This window comes from Lepidochelys olivacea, assembly GCF_965140295.1.
Source record: "Lepidochelys olivacea isolate rLepOli2 genome assembly, chromosome: 22".
Taxonomy (NCBI): Eukaryota; Metazoa; Chordata; order Testudines; family Cheloniidae; genus Lepidochelys; species Lepidochelys olivacea.
In genome coordinates, this window is record NC_140432.1 from 14236721 (window position 1) to 14264497 (window position 27777).

General features: G+C 48.7%; 1 protein-coding gene across 1 annotated transcript in view; it reads right to left on the reverse strand.

Moving 5' to 3' along the window:
• TECTA (tectorin alpha) overlaps positions 1-27777 on the reverse strand; it is a 60432-nt gene that overhangs the window by 18937 nt on the left and 13718 nt on the right. The window contains exons 5-12 of the mRNA XM_084611844.1: positions 27484-27649; positions 24206-24618; positions 23185-23755; positions 20559-21151; positions 17310-17883; positions 12676-13286; positions 10335-10896; positions 5375-5574 (exon numbers count right to left, since the gene is read on the reverse strand). Of these exons, the coding sequence (XP_084467970.1) occupies positions 5375-5574; positions 10335-10896; positions 12676-13286; positions 17310-17883; positions 20559-21151; positions 23185-23755; positions 24206-24618; positions 27484-27649 (3690 nt within the window). The remainder of the gene's footprint in view (positions 1-5374; positions 5575-10334; positions 10897-12675; positions 13287-17309; positions 17884-20558; positions 21152-23184; positions 23756-24205; positions 24619-27483; positions 27650-27777) is intronic.

The window sequence follows — 27777 nt, forward strand, 5'->3', positions numbered from 1 at the left end:
GGGGAGCTGAGGCCCGGAGGGATAAGTGACTTGCCTGTGGTCACCCAGGGAGTCTGTGGCAGAGCTGAGATGGGACACGGATTGCACTGTAGGTCAACAGGCCTGGGCTCTGTCAGACCCAGAGAGGTTGAATTCTGGTTGGAGGAGCTCTCAGTTGCCATCTCCTCTGGAGATTTAAATGGCAGCAAGTCAATTTGGACAGCTCAGGCTCAGCTAATCTGAACTGTGGGATAGAATTGCCAACACTTCAGCCAGTAGAGGGCAGTGGTAGCACATACATGCTAGCAGTAATGTGGCAATCTCAGATCAGATCATTGATCTAGCCAGTCCAATATCCCACCTCGAGAAGTGGCCAATACCTGATCCTTCAGAGCAAGGCTGAAAAGACAACAACCCTATAATGCCAATAGCACAGTACTGTACACAGGGCAAAGAGTCTTTGTAGAGCCCTGGGGAGGTTCAGCTTACGCCCTAAAGCCTGAAATTTAATTAGCCTTTCGCAGAAGCACAAAACAGTGATTAATCATCATAAAATCAGCCAGCCCTTTGAAAAAGCCCAGTTGCAGGATTGGACGGTATGCAGTGACTTTCAATAGACAAAAGGGTGACCAATAGATAAAAATAATCCAACTGCACTGAAACCTTTGGAAGCTGCAGAAGTGAGGAAATTTGAAGTTGCCGTTTCCACAGCAACCTTCCCCTCTTTCACTCAAGCTCGCAGTGCTATAAATATCCTATTGACCAACTTTTTGTACTGTTCCAGCAGAACACAAATTGACTTCAGCCCCTGTATCAGATTCATAGAACAATTGGACGTACGGGCTTGCTTTGCTTCTGATAAGAATGTAGGCACCACGGTTTCTGAAGGAGAAAAACAGCCCCCCGTGGGAGTATGGATGAAGACAACAACTAAACAAGCCAGTCTTTTCAAGAAGCATCCTGCATTGGGATGATGTTTTTTTGCTTTAACGAGAAATGTGTTAAATCTTCTCTAGAGACAGATTTTCAAAGGGTGGAATCCTCTCATGAGCCCACAACTTTCACTCACGCGCACGTACTTTTGGGCACCATCACCTGTGTATGTGGACTGTTGCTTTGGGCTAAATTCCATCACCCTTGCATGCAAAGAATGGAATCTATCACCCTGGCATGCAGATAAGCTTGCAAAAAGCACATGCAAAATTGGGTGATGGTAAGCATTTAGAAAGGTAAGAATTGAGACAGAATTGTGACACTTCTGAAAAGCCAGGACTGAAGAGTCCAGTTTTCAAATGTGGGCTCTGTCACTACACTCTAGTCTACAGAAGATAATGTCAGCTGGTACAGTTATAGTGTGAATCCCCCTAGTGGAGGTAGCGGAGTTTCCGCAGGCACCAATGTGCTTTACCAGTTTAACTGTGTCTATATTGGGGCTTTTGCTGGTATAAAAATTTCAGGGGGTGGGGGGAATCATCCCCCTAACCAACACTGCTATGCTGTCAGAGGTTTCTAGACCTGGCCTTGAACAGTTGAGTACACCCCAGCTCTAGACATGCAGATCTGCACAGACATGCTCATCTGACACCCCTGAGCCAGTCAACCCCTGACCATCAAATTCAGTAAGTTAGTGGCAGTGAGGAATCGAACTCAGGAGTCCAGACTCCTGGTCCCCCTTCCCTCAGCTCACTGAACATTTCTTCCCTATACTGCTAAATAAACATAGGGACTAGGTGGGTGAGGGAATATCTTTTATTGGACCATCTTCTGTTGGTGAGAGAGAGACAGGCTTTCAAGCTTACACAGAGCTCATCTCTGTCACCAACAGAAGTTGGTCCAATAAGAGATATTAATTCACCCACCTTGTCTCTCTCATATCCTGGGACTGTCATGGCTACAACAACACTGCATACAAATAATAACATACACATATAGCTTCACTGATCTGACATTTTCAATGGGGAAAAAAATTACCCTGGGGCTAATGTCCACCCATCCAATTGTCCCTCATTTTAGTCCCAAAGTTAAGCATGTTCCACGTAAATGGGGTGCCCTCACGCTCTTACTGTTGAAAATTATTTCCAGCAGAAATGCAGAATCGTGGAAATGCGGTGATAGACAGAGTTATTGACATTAATGGAAGGAATCCCACAACGTTTTATCTCTCCTCCAGGTACTGCGTACCCCTCATCTGAGGGCTTTCTGTGCCCAGCATTTGGGTCCGAGCATTTTGAGAGATGCTAACCAACTTCGGTGCCCAATTTATGCCTAAAATAATAAACAACAACAATAGGATCGAGTTATAAGCTACTGAAAAACAGTGTGGATTAGTAGCAGGACAGCAGCTGAACCCTACCTATGCCACAATGGTTCTGCTAGGCATGGCAGCATTAACTTCCAAGAGCACTAATACCGCCACTTTATTATTGTTATTTGTATTACTGTAGTGCCTAGGAGCCCCCGTCAAGAATCACGACCCCTTGGTGCTAGGCGCTGCACAAACACACAACAAATAAAAATGTTTTTTGCATCTACAATGAGAACACCGAAGGTTTTTGGTCAATGAACTGTTTCATCCTGATATCTAACAACATCAAAGCCTTGACTATTGGCACGAGATCCTTCTCTGCCGTTCCAGCAACCTAGACCAGCCTTCTCCTATCTCTCCACTTCATCCTTCTCATTCCATCTCCCTTCTTCCCCTTGATTCTTCTCTTTCCTCTGCTGTTTATTGTTTTAACCCTGTAAAATCCATTATGAGACTCGGGGAGCCTGATTCCCTCCTTTCACTTACACCAGTGTAAATTAGGAGTAAATCCACTGAAGTCAGTAGTGTTGTATGGGTTTAAACAAGGGATAAATCAGCCCCACTGCTACATGCAAATGCTGCTATGCGAATTTAAGTTTCATTTTTACTGCGAGCTAGACTAAGTTTCCGTCTCATTATTAAGAATTTGTCGTTCCGTTGCAAGGATTAAGCTGATGAATACTACATAACCTGAAGAACTATATGGCTAAATACATTAAGGTTATTAATTATGCTGGCATCGGTCTCTAGATAACAGCAGGGAAACGTACTCTGCATTCCTGCTTCACAGCGCTGCAGCTAACAGAGGAGAGAAACTCTCTTAAATGGACCCACAAATTATCCTCCAGGAAGATTTCACTGTCCCACAGAGCCGGTAGCAGAGAACAAAATAGAATTCCCATCTTTACATCCAAAGTTTATTGGAGGCCCGTCCAGTTAGAAGGCAACAAGGGGCAGAAGAAACCATAGCAAATGGAGAGTGTTTCCATTCTCCATCTCTGTTTTGTTCTTATTTAGGGACCATTTAGTATGCAATTCCACAGGCAGCTCAGGGAAGAAAAACTGCATAATTTGCACTGTGCGCACTCAAATTTTACAATTTTTGTTATTTATCTTTTTTGCTGCTTGGCAGAATATAGATGAGGAGAGCTCCTTGAAGACACCCTCATTTAGATGCAATACCGCCATCTTCCCAGAAGTTGTTAGCTCAGAGCAGCGGACACAGAGGAAAAACACAAGGAACCTGTACAGAAACAACGGAGGGGAAAGCAGGACTTATATGCACAGTGGGACTGAGTCTCATTTGCACTGTGGCCCCTTTGCACCGTTATGGCAGCACAAAGGGGTCTTGAAGTGAGCGGAAATTACACTGACTTCCCTTTACTCTGGCAGAGTGGCGTGAAGCAGCATCAGACCCACTGGTCCCTTTAAGCTGCGAGCAAGTGCAGGTGCACAGCAATGTGGTACCTCCCGCACCCCTCATGTGGCCGGGAGCTCAGGCAGCACCCAGGCCTTCCACCTGCCATAACCCACAGCTGCTCTTCTTGGCACCGGGGACCAGCAGGGAGGAGAGGTAAGGAGAAGAATGAGAGAGGCAGGGGCTTTGGAGACCCCAGCAGGGGTCCTGCTCTGTCTGTCAGGCCTTCCTGTGGGAAGCCAGGGCAGCAACTCTTGGTGCCATAGGAAGCCTTGAGCCAGCAGGGAAGGGTAAGAAGAGTGGACTGGGGAAGGGCAGAAGCACCATTTAGGTGGGTGGTGGGAGAGGCTCTTCAGGATCCCATTCCAGGGTGCACAGAGCCCCTGGCATCACCCTGGTGGAGATGCTGATCCCTGCCGCTTGCAGGATGCCAGGGCTGAAATGAGCCCCTGGCAGCCCTGCCCAGTGGGAGGAACAGGGGGAGGGGAAACCTGTGCCGCCATCCCAGCTGGGGCAGGGGTCCCAGTTCATGCACTCCTCTTCATGCCTGCTCCAGGCTGCAACAGCAATTCCCTCCTGGAGACCCCGGAGTCAGAGGGGAGAGCAGGGCTGGCTGAGGGACATGGAGGGAAAAACCCTAAAATCCCTTCCCCCAAAGAAACCTCGAGCCAGTGGGGTTATAAGGAGCAGGGTGGGAGGAGACAGCGGCTCCTGGGAGGGGCTGGTGGGGGTTCCCCCTCAAGGTCTGAGGCTCCTGGGAGGGGGAGTGTATAGGGTCTCACAGGGGGAAAGGCATGGCTCTTGGTTTCCTGGTTTTCCAACTTTGTATTCCAAAACTCTGGAGAGTTCATCGGTTCTCAACCTACTGCTATGCGTGCGTGTGAGACCCGGTATATCCATTACCGACACGTCACTTTACAAACACCTTACACTCTTCAATGCCATATTGTGTGAGACCAAAAAAAAAAAAAAAAAAAGTGAGCTTGCCCAAGGATAGAAATGGAGTTTGCAGCCCACACAGAACAAAGAAAAGTTAGAGGGAACATTGGTCTGGCCGAGGGTAATGTTTTAAAAAGAGAACCCAGACATCTGGTCATTTAAGATCTTGGTACTTTTTAGAACATCAGGCTCTGGTAGCCTCAGTGCCTTAGGCCGCTTTCAAAAGAGATTTGGGGCATATCTACACTACAGGTGACTGCATCCACACACTGGCTTTAATCTAGCTAGCACTGGTATCAATAATAGTGTAAACAAGGTAGCACAGGCTTCAACACAGGCTAGCAAGCAACGTCCATACCCAGGCTCTCTGGCTGGTGTATGTTATGGTTGCTCGCCCATCCTGAAGCCTGCACCGGCACGTTCACACGTCTTTTGTTACAAGGCAAGGTCCTAGTGTAAACGGAAAGCTGGCTGTGGGTTGTTTCCGCACGGGCACAGAGTAGCTGCATGGGTACGCGCCCCAGTGTGGATGCGCAGCACTAGGTAAAAAGTGATTTGCACAGGGGTATGCCCCACTGATACAAGTCACTTTTTACACTAGTGCAGCACATCTAACCCTATGTAGCTACATCGGTGCGGGGAGGGGGGGGAGGACGACAACTCAGCACACACCTGGCCGGAGAGAAAAAGGAAGGAAGGAAAAGAGGGAAGGTGGAAGACGAGGACGGTCCTACCTCATAATATTTGCCATCTAAGTAGCAGCCGCAGTTGTGGGGAAGGATGCAGCTCTTGCCGTTCAGGACGTAACCAGGGTCACACTGGCACCCTTCCACACAGTAAAGGTTACAGTCGCTTTTCAGCCGGATGGCAGCACAGCGGGGCTGGCACACAGTCACACAGCTCTCGTAGTGACTGTTGGGGGGACAGCCGACAGCTGGAACGCAACGCACAGGGTTTAGCGCGCAAGAGAAAATGGGTAGTCACAGCCGCTTTGACTGAATTAACAGCCACCCCCACCCCTACCCCACAATGGCACAGTCCAGTAAGCTTAACTCGAGTGTTAATACTAAGCTATAGGGTCAAATGGCAGGTAGTCTCGTGCACCCCCACGGGGAGGAAAAGCTACAGTCCAGGTTTGCAGAGGTGAAAGGCTGATACATAGACTTCCTCAGCTATCCAGCCCCCCGCCCCCCCCCCCCAACTCCTAAAGAGGAGCAAGACTCAGGTTGGCCAATGGGCACATCCAAAGATCGCAAAGCACCTTCCTTGCAGGCACTGATTAAGATTCATCCCACCAGGTAAGGCACATTTATCCCAATGTTACTGCTGGGTAAAATGAGGCACAGAGGAGGAAGTTGATCAAGGCAAAGAAGAGAACCCAGACAGCTAGTCATTTAAGATCTTGGTACTTTTTAGAATATCAGTGAGTGATACCCCAGGGCCCTGAGCCAATTTTGTTCGAATTTCTCAGGCACTGAATTTGGATACAGTGTTTCATCCTCACTTGCTAAAACCAAGGGACTGTGCTGCTGTGCTCTGTTAAGCTGCAATTTATATTCCACCCCAGAAACGGCTGCATTTTACTAGTGCGTGAAATCATCCCGATATTAGATTAGCTCATTCATTTGGGCTGGAAGCTGTTGCATTAATGTAAGATGATCGGTATGGTCCTGGGTTATTGTGAGCCACACTTAAAACGTTTCCATTTTAACATGAAATCCCCTAAGGCTTCAATGATGGATTTGGGGTTTGGGAGATGTGGTCTGCCTGTGCCTTAGTCTTTCACCTCTAGAGGGCCAGCTTCAAATCTCAGAATAGTTATGGTTGGCCTCCCATCCTTAGCCCCCATCTGTGCACAGCACAGAATCCATTTTGAATGGCCAGTGGTCTTTGCCAAGAAAGACCCATAGAGTTATTGCTGGCTATGACTAAAGACCGTTAGCAGAACTACTACACTATTGTATTCTCAGCCAAGCAAGCGAGCAGCCAGCAAAGCATCCTCACTTAACGTACCACCTTCTTCTCCTCCTCCTCCTCTATGCTTCTCTGGACTCTAATGGTGCCCAGAAGCCACAACCAAGATCAGGGCTCCATTGGGCAAGGCACGATACACACGCTGTGAACCAGTCCCCGCCCTGAAGGCCTTACAAGCTTAAAATATAAGACAGAAGAAGAGGAGGGGAAACAGATGGCCAGAGAGCTAAGGTGACTAGCACAAACTCTCACAACAGGCTAGTGCCAGAACCTGGACTAGAACCCAGGGCCCCTGAGAGCCAGTCCAGCACCTTATCACTAGACTACACTACTTCTCTCCTTTCACCTATCCCCTTAGCTCCCTCTAGTATTCCCACCTATGCATCGCCTCTCCGGACTTCTGCTCCATTCAGTTCACAGATACAGAATGCAAGCCATGGAAGCCAACCCAGGCCCATGCTGTACCTAGCTCCAGCCCCCAGAAGCAAGTCCCTCTGACTCGGGAGCATTACGTTTTAAATCATGACTTTGCGTCTAGAAAGAAGAATAAACCAAATTTAATTTTAAATCTTGTTAGTGATGAAAATTACTTTTTGTCTGATTTGCCAGATGGTCTGTCTGCCGCAGAGGTTTGCAGCTCCATTTACGAGGGAGTTTAATTGAACAATGCATTGTCATCTTATTGACAATAGCAGGCAGCATCATTAGAACAAACACAGGATCTTCCCCTCCTATATAACTAATCAAATTCTTATTTAACAAATGAAGAAGAGCTGCTCTCTTTTGAACTTTGGAGTTAACCCTTCCCCGTCCTGGATTTGCTACGAGGTGCAAGATGCTCTAAACTGTGTGGCTCCTGATGATTCAATTGTGCTCTTTGTGGGTTTTCTACAGGGTTCAAACTGCAGACTTTCAGCACAGATCTTCTATCACTTGAGCTAAAGGAGTAGCTCCATTAGCAGGCATCAGTAGTAGGCTGTTATTAATTGGCCCAATCACTAGAGAGGGGAACATGACACACTGTGCCAGTGTGCTACTTCTACATAACAAGTACAGCTGTATAGAGGGAGGCAGCTACAACACACTCATGCCCCTGGTGCAATAAAAGCACCACCTATTTATACAGGCACTTACCACCCTCTCCCTTGGGATGGTATCTGAGTGCCTCACAGTCATGAATGTATTTATCCTCACAGCACTCCTGAGGACAGTATCATCCCCTTTGTACACTGGTGAAACTGAGGCACACAGAGAGTAAGAGACTTGCCCAGAGTCACACAGAGAGTCTGAGGCAGAGCCAGGAATTGAACCCGCATCTTCTGAGTCCTAAGCCATACTTTCTCCATAGATCCATTGGGCAGGGCAGAGGAGAACCTAATCAGGCTGTGCTGAAGCACTTGACTAGCCAAGATTTTAGCAGGGTCCAGAGACGACATTAAACCTCAGCCAGGTTCCTTTGCCACTAGAGCCATGCTCTGACTTGGTTGGGGTGCAACTGTATTGTAAACGGGCTCCCTGACAGCTGTCTTTATAACATGGACAGGATCTCAAGCCCTGTCCACAATACATTTGAGTCCCCGTACTTAGCCGGTTAGACAGTTCTAGCCTGGGGGGACTGGTTTCCAAAGGAAGCTGAGCCCCTGCAGCTCCCCTTGAAGTGCACCCGCCCTGTGTGTGAGATCCCTGTTGTTAAACCATGCTACAAGGCCCATCTGCAGGCTTTGTAATGTGGTTATCACACAACAGGCTGCTGGCACAGCGCACCTCACACAGAACATGGTTGAAAGATGGTCCGAAAGCGTGCCAGCGTCTTGTGCTTTCAGCCCGCGCCCGGGCTCTTGCACGGCTCCGCCACTGCGTGGAGAGAAACGCAAACCAACAGCCTGTCTACAAACCCAGTAACGCTGGGGAATCCGGTTACAACTCACTTGCCTGCTAACCCGTTTATAGACATGGCTCCGATCTGTAACGCCGGCTGGACCTTACCCAGGAGATGTCTGGTTTAAAGTCTTAGTCTCACCCGGGCTTTAGCCTTTTTTGCAAAACACAGTGAAGGGCTGGTGGGCAGTGCATTTTGGAATCACGGCCCCAACGCTGCAATTGGATCCATGCAGGCAGTTGCTTTTTTACCAAACCCAAGGGCTTCACTGGGGTTCTGCAAGCGCTGGATTGCAGAAGTGGGGCCTGTGTCTGAAACAGGATTTGGTATCACTTCTCATGGTTGTATTTGCAGTGTGGACAGGGCTTAATCCAATGAGGGGCAGTTTGTACGACCCGGCTAACTCAGCTCTCAGGGAAATAAAAACCCTGTTCTCATCCAGATTGGGGAGACCAAACTAGAAAGCTCCTAGCATCAACCACAGCATGCCACCAATCCTAGCACCTGAGTAGATTTGCATACAATACAAACAATAGCCCTCCTGACCGTTACACCCCCCAGGCTCAGGGTTTTCCAACAAGCCTGGAGAAATACCCGGAGACAAACTTGTTTCCTGCCAAGTGCTTAGGAAACCTTCAGATTTAGTGACTGCCCCATAATTCATCCTCCTGCAGCTCCATTTCCTTTACGGATCTGTTGATATGAGAGATAATCTCCCGTGACTCTGATACACACCTCTTTCATGCTGAGTTATTTGTTGAACTATTTTTCTTCCCTGTCTCATATCGTCAGTTTAATTTTTAATCCATTATTTTTGGTTTTGTCATTATTATGGGGCCTAACCTTGGTTCTTCTCCTTAGGAATCCCTGAAGTGTCAAGGATTCCTCGCCCCCATATTCACCACCTCCCCCCAGAAAAGCCAGACACCACGGCAATCACACTCATCATTAATAACAATAACATTTGCATAGCGCTTTCCTGCCATGCATCTCAGAACATTCCACAACACTAGGCCACCATGGTTCCTGTTCTACAGATGAGAAGTTCTACACAAGGAGGTTCAATGGCCTGCCCAAGGTCCCAGAGCAGGTCAGTGACAGAGCTGGAAACAGAATTCAGGTGTCCTGGCTTCCAGTTCTGTTCCCTATTCACTGGGCAACACTGTCTCATGAGGCTCATCCCTCCACAGAGGGGTCTACGATGCTGCCGCCTCTCTCTTTGCAGTGCAGCTCCATGTAGCTGCTACGGAGATTACCTACGCTGCTTGGCTGGGATCTGAACACTGATTCCCTCGCCTTGCCTAGTCACCAGACTTGGGGTGCTAGTGGAAAATGCCAGGCTGACAGTCTGGGAGACTGAGTTCCTCTGATTATGCATGGGTAAGGGCACTGCCCTGCAGGGATCACCGAGAACTAGCTCAGTCTCCATGGCCCACCCAGTGCCTGCTGCCAAGGTGGCCAACCAGGGGGCCAATTAGCACCAGGAGCAGTGGTGGTTTTGTGTTGCAGACACTTGCCCACTAGGAACTGGGCCAAGGCCACTAAATTCATCTCATGCCGGTCACCCAGAAGAGCCATCAGATGGCACCAGTTACAGCCACTGGACTGGATTTGAATCTAGCTCCATCTACTGTGTATTGCCATTTTCTCACCATATCGTCCCCCTCACTTTGGAGAGGGAAGCTTTAGTTTTTGCACACAAAAAGACAGACCCTTTGGTGCAAAGCGGCATTGCTCTATTGAAGTCGGTGGAGCGACACCAGCTGAGGACCTGGTCTGAAAGCAGACGATCATCCAAGTAATTTATAGGGGCAAAGGTAGAAGGAAAAGGTTCTGCTCACAGCACGAGGTGAAGTTCCTCCAGCCGGTGATGGCTATTCCCTGGGTTTGGCAGGTGCTGGCGTAATTCTGCAGCCAGCTGCAGGCGGTTTGGACAGATCCCCCGTCAATGCAGGTGTCAAACAGGCAGTTCTTGTAGAAGAAGCCGGGGTTGACTTTGCTATGGCACTTGGTGAAGATGCTGCTCTTGCTGGGGATTAGGCTGCACAGCTGCTGGGGTTTCCAGAACCCTTCCACCTTACTGCAGGCGGGGCACCTGTCACCACAGCCCACCTGGCAAAAGGTGTCCCGTTTCACCCAGCTCTGGCCGAAGTCGTTGATGTTGGAGGCCACCAGCCCGCTGGAGGTTTCCAGTTCATCGCCAGGATTGCCGTTGTAGCGGCCGCAGAGGCCGTAGGTGTTGTTCTGGAGGCTTCGCGGGACGGAGACGGAGAGGAAGGTCTTCCAGTCATACACCACCTTCAGCCCAAAGTCGGTCTCCACTACAATGTGGAAGCCAAAGGCAAAGATGTTCACCTTCCCTTGGCCCAGCTTCAAGGGCAGGTAGAGACGCTCATTGTTAATCTGCAAGGACACAGAAGCGGGTGGGTAATCATTAATCTGCAAGGACTTGAAGGTGGGATCAAGGGATGCCATTTGTTTTAGGATATGCACCTCATGGGAGATGCTCTATTGTGCAAGCTCTAACTGTGATGTAGCTCTTAGAAGAAGAAAGTGATGATTACCATAATAATTATAACAACAACAACAACAGCCTGGATGAAGCACAGGGGGATGCTGCATTGGGCAGGAGCTGGGCTAGATCTGGCTCCCAGCTTTTTCCAAACTGGGGTTCCCTTTTCCATACTGTGTGCTGTTTGTGAGCACCTCTGTTCCAGGACTGGTGTAGACAGTGCAAAGAAACAAGCTACCCAACGGGTACGTCTGTCCCGCAATCACAGGGTGCGACTGCAGCTCGAGTAGATATACCTGAGCTAGCATTATTCCAGCTACCTCGAGTGCCTGAGCAGTGAAGCCGCAGTAGTACAAGCCTGCCTGGGACCCTAGATAATTACTCGGGTGGCGAGCTCATGCTGAAGCAGTTGCTGCTGGGGCTTCACTGTGCTAGTACCCAATGTAGCCATATTAAAACGAGCTCACATACATCTACGTGATTGCATTGACATGTCTTAAGAAAATACCCAGAATCTACATCACAGATTTCTTCTCTCACAACAAACCAATCTGCAGGTCCCAGACATCTGCTACCACTTGGCAGAGAGGCCACAAAAGTGACAATAATTAGAAATGGGCCCAGAGCCGTGAAGTTCTGACCCAGATTTGGATCTCAATCTGAACATTCCCAAAGCCTGGGCACGTTTGGATTAAGTGTTTTGCTTTGGCTCTTACTGGAAATAGGTTCTATTGGGACACCAGGATCCAGACTCCACAGACTTTTGTCTCACAGCCCCCAGTGTGGGGAACTGACAGCATGGACAGCCCAGATGAGCGCCAGTGGAATATCAGCTCATCACAGGGAACTTCCTGCTGCTAAGAAGTGTTCCATGCTGCCCAAGGACGCTACATCATGCCCTACGGGGTGTTCAGCAATCACTTAGTGCTTCTGCTTTTTGCAAGAGCTCTGTTTTATTTAGACTCCAGTTCTAGGTAGCTATGCATAACAAGAGCTTAAAGACACACCTCTAACACCATGCTGCAGCTTGTTTCGTTACCAGCTGCCAGGTTCTGCTCTGAAAACAATCAGCCCGTGTAGGTCAGTTAGAACCTCACCCACTTTGCTTGCAGCTCTTAAGACAGCTCAGAAATACAATCCCCTTCCTGCCTTGATGTGGTGACCCAGTTATCCTGCAAGTCCTCCTCATGCAGCTCCCCCGTGGAGTTCCCACAAGAGTTTCATATGCACAGACAGGCTTGGACCCTCCAATGCAGCTTGCTGGGGTTTTATCCTTCCAGAAAGCATTGGTACAAACAAATGTCACTGTTGATCTCTATACAACGATGGAGGCAGCACAGGGAAAAACAGAAGGCCCCCTAAGAAAGTCAAGTCAATGGCAGTCTCATGAAATGAAAGATGCGGAGCAGCAGAAAATGCTCAGATAGGAACCATAAGGAATTCTGGAGACAGAATTTGCTCAGGACTCAAGAGCTACAGCAGACGAGGGTGAACAAGACCATCGGTCAGGATCTACTAAAACGTCACCACCTTCCAATAGCGTCAACTCCTGCCCTGTCCCCAATTAGATTGCAGTGTATCCTGTGCTCAACTTAGTCCCACAACCCCAGCCTGCTGCCTCTCCCTCCACCCCTCTACCGTCTTGGTCATACTATGACCAGCCGACTCACCAGCACCGTGTATTTGTAGGCCCGGTGGATGACGATGTTGTAATTGAAGACGTCCACTTCAACTTGCTTCACCCACAAGGCCAGGGACGGGTCCCGGTCCTCGTTCTTGGCTGTGACGGTGAATCCTGGGAAAGTATCCGACCTCTCCACTCGCTGCCTGGAAATCGTTGTGCAAAGGACCAGAGGGCAGCTGCTCTGGAAGTCAAACGAGAACCCATCAAAGGTCAAGTAATGGCCATAGCCGGAGACAATGCAGGAGGCATCTGTGCGGGTCTGGCAGTAGTAGAGGCCATTCTCCTCCAGGCAGTACTCATCGTCCTTGCAGGAGATGTTCTCACAGTGCACGCTGTTGTCAGACCCGTTGCAGTAGCAGAAGAACTGGCAGTCGATGTCCATCCAGAAGGTCTGGTTGGTTGAGAGCTGATGCCCCTCAAAACTGCAGCCACACTCGCTCCTGGGGACACACTGGGACCCTTGGAAGGCAAAGCCCTCGTTGCACTGGCAGCCCTCCATGCAGGTGTCCACGCAGACGGGGCCGATGACCAGGGTTTCGCAGGTCTCGGTGCAAGTCATGCACTCCTCAAAGTGGCTATTTTCAGGGCACTGAAGAGCTGGAGGCAATGAAACACACACAACGTCAATGGCTTATTGGGGAGAAAGGCTCCACGGTCACCAGCGATGGAGATTCAGGTCAGAGAGAAGGAGGACGTGGGATCAGTGAGACAAAGAGCAAGTTGTGCTATTGGGGACAGTGCCACACAAGCTACTGTGAAAGAAAACAGAACTGTACCCCTCCCTGGCCCCGGCATCCTCCTGTCCCATTTTCACCTCCCATCTCCTCTGACTTCTCCCTCCTCATCCTGCCACCATATCTGGTTTCCTGCTCATCCCCCTCTGCCTGCTGCAGCGGCTTCCTCTCCGTCTCATCTCAGGATCCAGTTCAGTATGGCCCTCTTGCTCTTTCGATAATTTCTGTGGATTTTCCCCCCTGGCCTCCCTCAGAGTTTCTCCCCCTCCATCTCTCTGGTCTTGTCCGTCTCCTTTTCCCTTTGACTGCCCCATCTGTCTGAAACACCTGTCTTCATCAGAGATGCTGACCTAGTTCACCGCATGAATCACACCTTAACTTCTTTATTTTGCCTTCAGCTCACAGCTGCAACCTTGTCTGAGACTCACCTTCTTCACCCAGCATTGCCCTCCTCCATGAATCCCTTCCTGTCCCCTCCCTGCCGCCACATACACACCAGCACATGGCATTCAGGCTCTTTGCCCTTGCCTCCAAGAACTCCTAGCTCCAGGCCTCCACCTCTAGGCTCTCGCTTCCTCTACATCTCCTGGTTCTCTTGCCTTACTGCTCCCTTCATCTCTTTTACCCGCTCTCAGCTTCATACCCTCAACCAATGCATCCCCCTACACCTGGATCAACCTCCCCTCTGCGTATCTGCTCCATCTCTCCTCCTTCTCCTTTAGGAATCCTTCCCACCTTCTTCTCTGCATCTTCCTGTTTATTTATTCTTCCAGGTCTCATCTCCTGGATCTCAGGACCACATCCTGGGAGATGCTGAGTATGCTCAAGCCCCACTGGTCTCAGCAGTAGCTCAGAGGGCTCAGCACCTTGCTGGATCACAGTCCCTTACACGGCAAGTTCTTTGAGCCAGGGAACAGATGTTATTTATGACAAGTTTGTGCAGCAACTGTGCGCATTTGCAGAGTCATATCAGTGTTCTGTATCAATAACAACCACGGACTACATGTGACATGTCCTCAACAGCATGAAGAGACCATTATGTTCTACTGGGAGGCAGTGGATAGAGCACTAGACAGGGACTCAGGAGTCCTGGGTTCTATTCCCAACTCTGCCACTGACTCTGCCAGGTGACCTTGGCTAAGTCACTTTCTCTCTCTGTGCCTCAGTTTGCCCATCCGTCTTTTGATTTGGCCCTCCTTTGCAGTCTGTAGCACGATGAGATCTACTGATGAAATGTGCTGTATAAGAGCTAGGGATTATGATGCTATTATTGTATTAATTGTGCCTAAACATCAGTTTGCCAACAGTCCATTCTAAACTGCAGGTGGTCGACTTTTCTGGACTCATTGTCCACATCCTGCTTCTCTCCTATCACCACCATTAATATTTGCATTACAGTATCAATACAGGATAGTCCCTGGCTTAAATAATTTACAGTCTGAACAGGAAAGCTGGACAAAGGTTGGAGGGGAAACCGAGGCACAGAGCAAGAAAGTGACTTGTCTAAGGTCACAAAGCAGGTCAGTGTCAGAGACAGGAATAGAACCTCAGGTCTCCTGACTCTGAGAGCCCTGTCCCCTAGATCATGCCACCTCTCCTTCCCTCCTCCTTCCACAGACTCCCATAAGCCCTCAGTTTGAGACAGGAAGGCTGGTTCATTGCCTGTTATGCACTTCTGTGGTGTGAGATTTTTACACGTGCTTTTGAATTATGAATGTTACAACATCGACGGCAAGCTGACAGCGACAGCAAAAACCCACAACTTATTCAAATTACTCTCTGCTGATGGCTTACACTATTGTTAGAATCCCTCTGCAATTCTGGAACACTCAGACACAGTGTAATACAACTCCTGATGTCTCCTGAAATGCCATCATGAAATTACTTAATTGGGAGACCTCTGTCTGCAAGTGCTTAAAAAACAGCCTGAGCACAAAAAGCAACAGCTTTGTGTTTTTGTGCCCAAACCAGATTACCTTCTTAATTTGTACAATTTTCCCATTTACTTGCCAATTCTTCCTGACAAGTATAAATGTTTTCTTTCTGCAACACAAGACTGTACTTTGCTACAGTGCTACTGGGGCTGAAGCTTGTGCTCATCTGAATAAGGAGCTGGTAAACAAGTTAAGAAACTCCCCGACTATTTCCTTTTGTTGACCCCAATGCATGGCTTAAAATAGCGACGTAAGAGACTACTTCTTCTTGCATCATTGGCTACTGTTACAAAAAACCTGTATTGACTGAAGCTGGTGAAATAGCAAAAAACCACCACCAAGCCTTCATTTGCAGAGATTTTTGTGAATCAGAGCATCAAGTTCTGTTCAGTGAGGTCATACTGAGCTAGACGCAGGAATTACTGCGTGAAATTCTCTGGCCTGTGCTAAGCAGGATATCAGATAAGATGATCACAATGTTCCCTTCTGAACTTAAAATTTATAGGTGAAATTCTGGCTCCTTTGAACTCCCATTGAATTCAACAGAGCCAGGTTTTTACCCTATGAATCTATGTTGCACCCAGACACGACAGTGATGGGCAACCTTATAAAAACCTAAACAGAGGAAACAATAGATATTATTAACTATGAATTATTATTTATTATAGTCATACACCAGGACCCCACTGTGCTAGGCACTGTATAAACGCAGAACAAAAGACGGTCTCTGACCAAAAAAACTCACAATTTTCCATGAAAATGTTTGGTTTGGTCAAAAAGCCATTTTTTTCTCCCTCCAAAAATGTTGAATAGATTCATTGATTTTAAGGCCAGAAAATCATCTAGTCTGACCTCCTGCATAGCACAGGCCCAACAAAAACACGTTTTGACACTTTGCATCATGGTGTCACACCCCAATGATGCCCCCTCCCTCAGGGAGTCTCCAGGGAAGGCAGATCAGCATTGTATGTGGCTAACACTGTTGCAAGCATCGCAAAGCATTTTGGGGAGGGTCAAAGATGTGTGAGTGGAGACTGGAAGTTTCCTTTGCGGAATATGAGAGGCCAAGGGGAGAGAAAGAAGAAGAGCAGAGAACGGGTTAACTCAACACTTCAGCTAGCTCCATGTGAAGATAAGATGCTGGCCCCGGCCCAAAGTCATGGGCTCGATGAGAAATCAGCAGCTGCCCAGCCGTGAGAAGAGGAGAACTAAGTTGAGCAGAGCTGCAGAGATTGCAGCGAGAACAGTGAGGGCAAATGAGACAGCGAAGGCCAATAGAAGGGGAAACAAAGTCTCCAGAGCGAGGATGTTTTGGGAAACTGAGGAGGCCACAGCAAGCCGGTTTGGACTGGGACAAAGAGCACCAGAAGCAGAGGTCCCTGAGTGGAATGTCCCGCAAGGTGCCCAGGACTTAAAACCCTTGAGAGCTGGAGCAACTCGGAGAGCAACAGCAGACTTGGATGGCTTGGGCCCAGGACAGCACTCCCGTCCACCTTCCCTGCACCCTTTTCTTCTGACATTACACCCAGATCTGGCCAGTCTTGGGTAGTGCGTGTGTGAGTATGAAAGTGGGTTACGGCTTGGGGCGTTAATGCTTTCTTTCTTCCCCTGAGTGATGTGGGAGCGTTCCCAGCACTCTCTGCTGTTATTTTATTATTTTATTAATAAAGCTTTAAAATTTAGACACTTGGTGTGCCTTGTCATCTCCTCCCCAAAAAGATCCTGTGGCCCCAGGCAGATTAGTAATGAAAATCTGTCACAATGGGACCACTAAAACATTTTAGTCGATAGTCCTCAGATGCGCAGGCTGGAGGCACAGCTTTGAGGGGAAGGATTTGGGGGCGGAGGGGAAGGAAAGATGGCAAGGGAGGAGGGAAAAAAATGAACATATTTGTCCTCAGAAGAAGTTCAAGTTCACCCCACCCAAAGTCAAAGACTTTTCCCCAACTTACGGCAAAAGTTGAAACTCCTCCACTGGCCGACCTCCACCTCCGCGGTCTTACAGGCGCTAGCGTAACGAGCCACCGAGTCACAGAGCTCCGACTGGTTGCCCCCGCTCTGGCACAAACGGAAGAGGCACGTTCTGTAGTAGGCCGACGCATTGACCACCCCATGGCAGTCCAGGAAGGAGCTGTTGGTGGGGTCATTGATGATCCCGCACTTGGAGCGGCTCCGGTAGTACTTGAGCAGCTCCGAGTCGTTGTTGCAGGCCTTGAGCAGGTCCCCGCACTCCCCATTGCAGATCTCGTCGAAGGTGGTCCAGCTCTGCAGGAAAACCACCAGGTTGTCCGTGCACTTGCCGTTAGGGAAGCAGAACTCGTCGCTGATGTTCCCGTTGAAGAAGCCGCACAGTCCGGCAGTGCAGTTGAAGTAGGCAGTCGAGAGGCGTATCTGCAGCATGCCCAGGTTGGAGTACTGGATTCTCACAAGCCCTTTGGACTCAATCACCGTGCCGTTTTTGCTCCGATAAATTTCCAACTGGCCGGAGGGGAGGAAAAACGGCAGCTCCACTTCATAGCCGTTCACCTGCAAACGAAAGCACGTGGTGGATGTGAAATGCTCGCCGCGATGGAGGTGACCACTGAAAGCAGAGAGCCTTGTGTCCTACTCCCGCAGCTAGCAGCAGACAGTGCTATTGCTCTGCATCACATCGTCATCTGTGTCAAATACAGTGTGGTCAACAAGCATTTAAACTGGTGCTAAGTTATTTTAAGAGTAGGTTGGACAAACACCTGTCAGGGATGGTCTAGATAATACTTAGTCCTGCCATGAGTGCAGGGGACTGGACTAGATGACCTCTCGAGGTCCCTTCCAATTCTACGATTCTATAATGGATTCTCATTCTGATGCTATACTTCAAACCAAGCTTGCACGCTGCCTGAAAACAACCCATGTGCCACCAGTAGGACAAATACCACAGCATGAGAACCACTGATCTATGCTACATCTCCCATCACCCTCGTGAGATCAGAACTGAAGAGTTAGCGGAAAAAACAGGAAGGTAAGGGAGGGCCCATTGTAAGCTGAGCAGGTTGAATATTTTATAACAAGCCCAGGGTCATCTAGGAACCTCATGGCTGCCTTCACTCTGCACACAGAACTCACTGGAACTTCATAGCAACATCTGGATTTTAAACTCTTTGGGGTATCAACTGTCTTTTTTTCTGTGTTTGTACAGTGCACAGCACATTGGAGTTCTGGTCCATGGCTGAGGCTCCTAGGTGCTGCCACAATACACGTAAATAATCTGAGATAGAACCAAAATTCTCCTTCAAGAAAGAGCACAGGTCTTAAGCTACAGGAGAATCCCCATTAGCAGTATGGAGCCTATGACACACAGCTCAGCAGTTCTGATTGCCACCAGTAGAGGGCAGTGGTGCACGTGCACACTACCCAGTATGTTGTGAAGCAGTGGTAAAGCTGTGTAACTGCAAGCATGGCAGAAGAGTATCACACAGCTTCATGTATGACAGCGACACCCTTTCCATGCTGACATTCGTGGCTGGTAAAACCAACAAATTTGGATCTGAATAAATAAGGATCGCTGTCAGCTTGACACCCCATGTTCCTAGAGCACATTCATTTGTAAGCAGCTCTGGCTTAAAACAAGGTTGCAAAGACTATTTGTAAGTAATACTGTAATGGATTTCGGATTTTTTTCTGTCCATGTGTCCTGATCAAAGTTGCTCACTCAAGAAATCAAACAGTGATTTATCGAATTGCCAGCAGTACAGACTCGAATGGGGATTTGACCAATCAAGTTGGGCTCTAGCGGTGTCTTGCATCATCCTTCACCACTAGTAACATTCAGGAAGCAGAACTCAGCCGAGAACTGCAAGAGTGACTTTAGTTAACGATGCATGAGCCAGAAGAGCATCCTCGCTTCTCTCCTGTGGCTGTCCTGACTCAGCAAGGCTAAGAAGAGCAAAAGCTCACTGGTGACAATAAAGCAAGCAAAGCCTCACAGGGAACAAAACCGTTCAGTAAGAAGGTTCCTTGTTTTCCATAGCTGTTTTGTTGACTATAACTACACTGTAACCCCAGGCTCTGCAGGAAACGGTATTTTAATAAAACCCACAGACTTGCCGTACAGGCATCGTACATTGATTTCCACCTACGTCCCCTTTGTCTTGGCATCCGTTCAGAGTCTCCATGGGCCAGTCGCTCCCAGCACCAGCTTTCCCAAGTAGCGTCTGGATCTGCTACAAATTAAATCCTTCGTCTTCCGTGCTCTGTCTCATTCCGGGACGTCTGTTTTCTTTGCTCAGCCTCTATCCCCTCCACCCCCACCCTGCTTTGCCTCTCTCAGTTAGAAGGACAAAACAATCAGGTGCAAATAATACACCCACAGCTGGTCTGTGTCAGCTGACTGGGGCTCAGGCTCAGGGGCTGTAGAATTATAGTATAGATGTTCAAGGTTGGGCCGGAGCCTGGGCTTTAGGACCCTCCCCACTCACAGAGCCTGGACTCCAGCTTGAGCCCAAACATCTACATAGCAATTTTATAGCCCCACAGCCTGAATGAGCTGACGCAGTGCAGCCACAGAGTTTTACTGCAGCATAGACATAACCCTCAGGGTCTTTGGAGATGACAAAGGTTAAGGATGGGATTTGGGGGCAGCTCTTTTGAAAATCTCAACCTAAATGTCCACCAGCATGTTTTGGTGTTGGCAGTGTTGTCTAGTGGGAAGAGTCAGGGCTGCTGGATTCTAATCCCAGCTGTGCCACTCTGCCTCAGTTTACCCCTCTGTAAAATGGGGATAAATACCATCTCTTTCTTAGTGAGATTAGCTTGTATCATCAAGCCATCCTGCTTAGGGTAACGGCAACATTTGTTTCTAGTGGCCCCAGCAAAGCAGCCCTTTGGTATTCCTCAGACGCTGGGAGTTTCTGTGGGCACCTAATGACAGCTACAGCCTAAAGGGCTTTGTGCTTGGGATGCCTACAGAGCTTGCCTCTGGTACATCCGGCATGCTACCAAACCTCCAGGGGATGGGGGCACCACAGCACTCACGGTTACCCTCCATATGGAGGTGGTGACAAATCACAAGACTTTTTTGAATCACATGTGTAAAGAGTTCGGCGATTCTCAGATGCAATGTGCCATGGAAGCACAAAGCTCTCTTGCTCTCTGTGAGCAGCAGAGAGAGACTCCTCCCTCGCTTCCCGCAATTGAAGACTGTCCCTTGATAGGATTCTTACCTTGATTTCAGATGTGCTGGAACCTCCAACTTTGACCTCCTGGCCAGCTACCTGGATTCTCAGGGGTCGGAGCCAGTTAGGTTTGGATTCGGGTTTCTTTTTGCTGATGTCAACCTCCAGGAAGTGTGGTCTCTCAGAGCAGGTTTTGAGCAGGGTGTAGGAATGCTCCGGGGGGAACATGAATGACACCCCGTCAAAGGACTGCAGCACCTGGTTCTGGCTCACCAAGCACAAGCTCTCTCGCTTGGGGTAACAGCCCCGGTAGCCGTTCTCTACCGCGCACACCTCTCCTTCCCGGCAGGTGGCGTTCAAGCAGCTGATCTCTGCACCGTCCTCGCACCGGCACTGCACCGTGCAGCCCGCGGTGGCCCAGAAAGACTCCCCTACGGCATAGTACCTGCCGTCGACATCGCAGCCACACTTGTGGATGGGGACACACTGGTCCGTGCTGAGGACATGGCCTTCGTTGCATTCACAGCCCTCAGTGCAAGGGGAGCTGCAGGCCAGCGGAGCTGTTAGATCCGAACATGTAGCTGGGCAGCTGTTGGTGCAAACCGAGTAGTGACTGAACTCTGGACACTGGACAGCTGCAGCTAGGAGAGGGAAGGTTGGGGAGAGGCTGTTACAAGGCTACTCGTGTTATTCGGGGCCGAGCTGTTTTCAACTGCGGGCCAGATCCTCTGCTGCGGTAAATCAGCAGAGCTGCACGAAAGCGTACGGGCCACTTTACACCAAGTGAGGATCTGGCCCAAAATTTCTGCTGTCACCTAACCCTGATTTCAGAGAAAGTGCTCCTAATTCACACACCTGAGAGATCAGAATGGGGCCCTCTCAGCACCCACACTAACCGTCCTTTTTCCAGTTCACACCCACAGCATTCCCCGTCCCATCGCAATCTCACAGCACTGTGGGTTTTTCTCCCACAGTTCCCAACACAGCTCCTCATCTATGTTCCCCCACGAATTTTCTACTTGTGAAAATTGTGAGAATAAGAGATGAAGGGAGGGCAGGAGGAGGAAACAAGAAATCAGAGAGGGGAGAGAACGGAAAGAGATTAGAGGAAATCAGGGATGGGACTATGGGCTGAGACATAAAATCTCCCAGAGAATTTCATAGACCCAGACACCATTCCGGTGGTGGTAGTTACATTCATTTAGATTCCCTCCTAACTCTGACTGCTGTCCAATTTTATATGAATTATTACTATTCCCTTATTACTCTTTGGATTATTATTATGATTAGGCAGTCATATGCCACAATGGTAAGTGAGATAATGTGTCCGTCTGTCTACCTATCTATGTAAGACAATGATCAACAGACAGATAGTAAGTATGGTGATGATAAATAGAAAAAGAGACATTAGTATTCAATATTACCGCTGACCTACTATATGGATTTCTCTCTTGTTATCATCTATCTCTTATTGCTTTCTAATTTATCATAAGGCAGTATCGTTTGCTGTGTTGTAGCTGTGTTGGTCGCAGGCTGTTAGAGAGACCACGTGGGTGAGGTCATAACTTTTTCTGTAGGTGAAAGAGGCAAGCTCTTGAGCTTCGAGGCTGAACAAGAGCGCTGTGTAGCTCGAAAGCTTGCCTCTTTCAGCAACAGAAGTTGGCCCCAGAACCGACACGACCTCGCCCACCTTGTCCCTCTTACCATTCAGCACTCTGATGCCAGAGTAATGAGCCTGGCATGAATCCCTGGGTAGAGAGATGCGATTAGATTGCCATTATTAATAAGTATTATTATCCCCTTACTGCTCTGTGGTTGACACCGCTACATACGATGGCTGGCAGAGGTAATTTAGCCACTTGCTTTAACCAGTTACATTTGTGGCGGAGGGTAGCCTGGAAAAAGGCAACCATTCCACTTCTGCCATTCCGAACTGGGACACAGGTGTCGCCACTGCACACTGGGTGCGTCAGATTTAGCATCCCGTCTCCTGGCAGTGGCTGATGGTTCAGAGGGAGGTAGGCGAAAGGCCTCCATTACACCCCCTTCGTCTCTAAATCACTGAGGTGATATTCCCCCTCCCCCCCCGATTGCACTCAGAGAGTCAGATAGCACTGCACACACAAGGAAAAGTCCTTTCCTGACACCTCACAGAGGGGGTCAGCTTATACCCTGCACTATGGGACGCGGGGCCCCGTTCTCCTCTCACTCGCACTGGTATGAATCAGGAGTAACCCTGCTGACGTCAGCTGAGTTCCCTCTGCACAAAAGTGGCGCAAAAAGAGAAAGCAGGTGGAGAGATTTAGATTTAGCATCTCAGCTGATGGCAATGGCCATTAAATGAGCCAGTCCTGTCTTGAGTCCAGCTACAATACCTGGCACACCAGCATTGAGTTCCATAGGGCGCTCAAATTTCCTTCTCTTTGTTCAAAACACTAACTGCCCTTTAGTTACTAGGCATGCCCTTGTCCTTCTCGTGTTGCATTTCAGGATTGAAAGGAGAGACTGCTCGACTTTCACCGTAACGCTGGCTGCCTCAATCAAGTCCCCGCCGGCTCGTCTCTGGGCTTATCTCAGGCAGGGTTTTCACTTCAACGGGAGTCTGCTGCAGGCCCCCGAAACCACCTCCCGCCTCCTCAGGGCGGCCGTTCAGCCGGAGTATGTGCAGACTTACCACATCCTGTCTGGGTTCGCCAGTCTCCCACTGGAATGCCCAGGGCTTGGCACACCAAGGCGTAAGCCTGGATCGCCTGGCAGAGGCCGGTGCCGTTGTCTCGGATGCTGCACAGGTCATACACGCAGCTGTGAACGAAGGCCGTGGGGTCCACAATGGTGCCACATTCCCACAAGGGGCCGCCGGTCTGGTTGATGAAGCCGCAATACTCGGGGGTGAAGTAGAGAGACTCCATGGCAGTGTCGCAGAAGCTGCAGTTGTCTAAGCAGCCTGGGGAGCATTTCCACTCCGGATGGTACACTCGCCAGCTCTCCCCCAGGTCCAGCACCGACAACGCCGGCCTCCCGTCCGAGCGAAGGGTATCGTCTTGAGGATCCTTGTTGTAGTTCCCACACAGCCCACAGGTGGCATTGATGTAGGTGCCCGGGACAGAGATGGAGGCATAGTGTTGCCCGTCGTAGGTCACCAAGATGCCAAAATCAGTCTCCACCGCGGTTGACAAACCGCTCTGGTAGATTTTTATGGCTCCCAGTTCCAAGGAGAGGGGTAAGGAGGTCACCAAATCGTCTACCTGCAGGAGCAAAGCAAAAGAGTAAAATCAGGCAAAATGGCCGGGTTTCCACGCGGTTAGGAGCCCAGGGGGTGGTTCTGCCAGATTTCCACTGCAGCAGCTGAACTGGATCCTGGGAAATGGGCCCCTTCCAATGTTGGAATCTGAGCAAGATGGTGAATTGGGAACCAGTGATTGCAATCCAGCCCCAACAACATTTGGAGAGAGGGTTGGATTTTAAGGGTCTGGTTTGGGCCTTTCCAGTTTTCAGCACTACCTACACTAACACTCCCCCTCCCCACCACCTCCCCGAGGAGTCCTACAAGGCCTGGATTCCAGACAAAGACACTGGTCCAGATCCTGAGCTGCTACAAATCATCATAGACCCACTGACTTTCAACAGAGCTAAACCGCTTTGCACCAGCCAAGGATCTGACCGAAGGAGTTTTCCTTCTTTGCTGGGGCTCTTACCTTAACTTTCCCAAAGCTCCCTTTGGGGATAACGATCTTGTGAGAATAAACCTCCACTGAGATATCCTTCAACCAGGAGACGGAGGAGCCACCTCGGTTCTCATTCTTGGCCTCCACGCTGAAGAAGGGCAGGTTAGATTCTGGCCAGCACTGCCGGGTAAGGAGGTAGGCGCAGGAACCCTGGAAGTGAAAGAGGAAGCCATCGAAGGTGTGGTAGTGTGGGTCTCCAAACACCACGCAGGTGCTGCTCTCCACCGGCACGCATTGGTAGAACTTGTCCTTCTGCTCACACGCTTCGTAGGGGCCGCAAACCATCTCCTGGCAGAAGATCTCATTGTTAAAGTCCAGGCAACGACACTTGGTGGAGCAGTTGGCGTTGTCCCAGAATATCTCGCCTGGATGGAGAAACTGCCCTAAAAGAACCCCACATTGCGTTACTTGTCAGAACACAGGACCCGTGACACGACTTAGAAGAACAATCAAGAGTTCCAAGTCATTTGTTCTTTCTGATCCGGGTCCAACACTTGGGAAAGTTTATGGGCCTTGAAAGCAGGACCACCAGCTCAGTACCTTTCTAACAGGGCGTCCCATGTGATATGGCAAATAACATCACACCGCCCTCTAGCATTATAACATGTCACAGCCCAATTCAGCAAAGCACTGGAAACACATGCTTAACTTTAAGCAGGTGAGAAGTCCCACTGATGTCAATGGCACTACTCAGATGATTAACATTAAGCCTGTGCTTTGGTGAATCATGACCTTTGTTATTGATGGGCAAAATCAGGTAGATTTTCTAGTTTTGATAACTGCTCAAACTATTTTGGGGAGGGGGGGAATGCACAGAATTAGTTTGGGTTCATGAACCTTTTCTCCCTGGAATCTGAAGTCATGGGTGCTTAATATATTGCAATATAGTAAGTCAACCTGTTTTAGTTACCCTTTATAAGAGTGACTGTGAATCCATGGTAATTATTCTGTAATTACACTATATAATTAACTCTTTTGATAGCTGTAGTTACTAATTTCACACAACTGGAAGGTGACAGAGTAATTATGGAACAAACACAACATTGTCAATGTACCTGAATTCTCAAAATACATGTACTAACTATAAAATCAAAGTCATATTAATAAGTAATTCCATAACATAGTTGGCCTTGGGTTATATGAATTAGCAATTATTAATTATCAAACAGCATAACAGCAGTGTAACTACACTTTATTGGGAAGTCTATTTTATGTTTTTCTAGCTGAATGGAAGACCTGAAAGGAGGGAGGAAGATCTAAGAATTCAGACTGGCAAAAACAAGCGTCTCCCCCCCCCCCCCCCCACCCCCGGCCAATTTAGAGTCTCTCTCTCTTCCATCTGCTCCCTCTTCACATCCTCTCTGTATTTGTTTTTCACTCTGCCCACCCTCTGCTCAGCTCTCCCCTGGATTTTCCTCTCTCTCATGTTCTCTGTTCTTTTTCTTTTTTCTTTCCACCACAAAAATCTCTCCTAAACATAATGAGACCCCAATTATGTTTGCTTTGGAGCCAACCTTTCAAGCCCACGATATTCAAGTGGGTTCCAAATTAGGCAAAACAAACCTGCTCAGACCCACTTCCTACCACTGAAAAGTTGAGATTCTTCTCTTACAAATGGCATTGAGCTGTCAGCTGTGATTTCCATATTCATCTAAGGGATTTAGATGCACTGCTTTCATTAACCTGAAGATGGAATTGTGTGTCTAAGTCCCTTTGAAAATTTCAGCCTTCACTCTGAGCATTGGTGGGTCAAGCTTAGAACATAAGAACGGTCGTACTGGGTCAGACCAATGGTCCATCTAGCCCAGTATCCTGTCTTCCGACAGCGGCCAATGCCAGGTGCCCCAGAGGGAATGAACAAAACAGGTAATCATCATGTGATCCATCCCCTGTTGCCCATTCCCAGCTTCCAGCAAACAGAGGCTAGGGACACCATCCCTGCAGTACATCAGACCTTGAACTTTTTTAGGGGCTACGCAGGCCCTTTGGACTAGCAAAGCTATATCAGCACTAGTCAAGGGCTGCATATAAACAAACTGCAGATCTCAGACCAGTATACATTTTCAATCCTCGACATTTCAGGCTTCCAGCAGAAAGTGAAAATTCTCTCCTGTTACAAAGATTTCAGGAGCGAAGGAGACACTCGAGACAGTTTTATTTGTAAAACGATAATGCAATAATCTTCATGCCGCCAAGTCCCCCTGGTATCACAATGAGTGCTTCTGTTACTTTATACCTATGGACAGTCAATGGCACACTGACATACCCAGCAGGTTGTGCAGGGCCATTGAATTTATCCTGTGCATAGAAGCGGCAATCCATAATTCAGAAGTAAGGGAAAGGAAATCGGAGTATTGTCTTTTCACACTGATGGCATTTCCATCAGGCCAGCCAGAAGCGTCTCTTTTGCTGTTGTTACTCTAGCTTATCTGCAAAGCCGAAAGTACAGGGATCTCAATCCTTACTGAGAATTTAAACCCCTAGTTTCACAGGTTTCTAACTTTGAGGTGGGGGAAATGTAGGCTTTTAATTACAGCCGGATACTAACATCACAGAAGGACAGGAACAAGGCCAGCGTATATTATAGCTTCCCATTGACATTAATGAGTTACACAGCCATATGCGAGACGAAAGAACAGACTCCCCGCTCTTTGTGGGCCCATTCGCCCCTTTTAAAATGCCGTGAAGTTAGGCTTTCTCCATGCTAGCAAATCGTCCTAATTACAGTCACTGGTGCCAAATGCAGCCACTGGTTTAGCTGCCGCAGTGCAAACCTCTAGTGGAGACAGGGAAAGCCGCTGTTTGGACTAGCCCTGCTTGAAACCAAACTAAGTTGCCCCAGTGCAAATTGCAGCTTATCGTGGCTTACCCAATCTACACCACTAAGGGTTTGCTACCCAGGGATGAAGTCTTGGCCCTACTAGCAAAACTTCCATTGACCACAACAGGGTCAGGATTTCATCCCTGGCATCAGGCGACCATCATTAGGAAATGTAGTGACCTCTGCAGGGTCGAGAAGCGAAGTCTTCTGACTCTCAGTCCCCCACACCAACCACTAGGCCATTCTGCCTTCCAAAGAGGCAGCCTCTATCCCAGAGCGTTTACAGTCTACCCTTACACAAGTTGCAAAGAATACGGGCAATACCATAGCAAAGCAACAGCAGGTGCATATTTGGTCATTAACTTTCAAACTGGGTTGTCTTGTGTTATATGGTAAATTTCAAAGACATGAAAGAACCAATTTTTACCTCTCAGGCTGCAGCCATTGGCTGGGTCAATTTCTCTCCCATCTATTTTGAATACCCAGCGTCCAGGGACATTTACATTGGTTGTATCTTCAACATTGATTATCTCTGGGGTTCTGGACCCAGGAATGCTAAAATAATTGGTGCTGTTTCCACCGTTGAATCCTGCCTGGAACACAGAAAGAGCAAAATTCACCTGAAAACACAGAGACCACCCTTCCCTGAAGTCTGTTCTGTCTCATATTTCTTGCCATCACTGATGTTAATAACCCCGATTTGTCTGTAAATTTTGCTGTT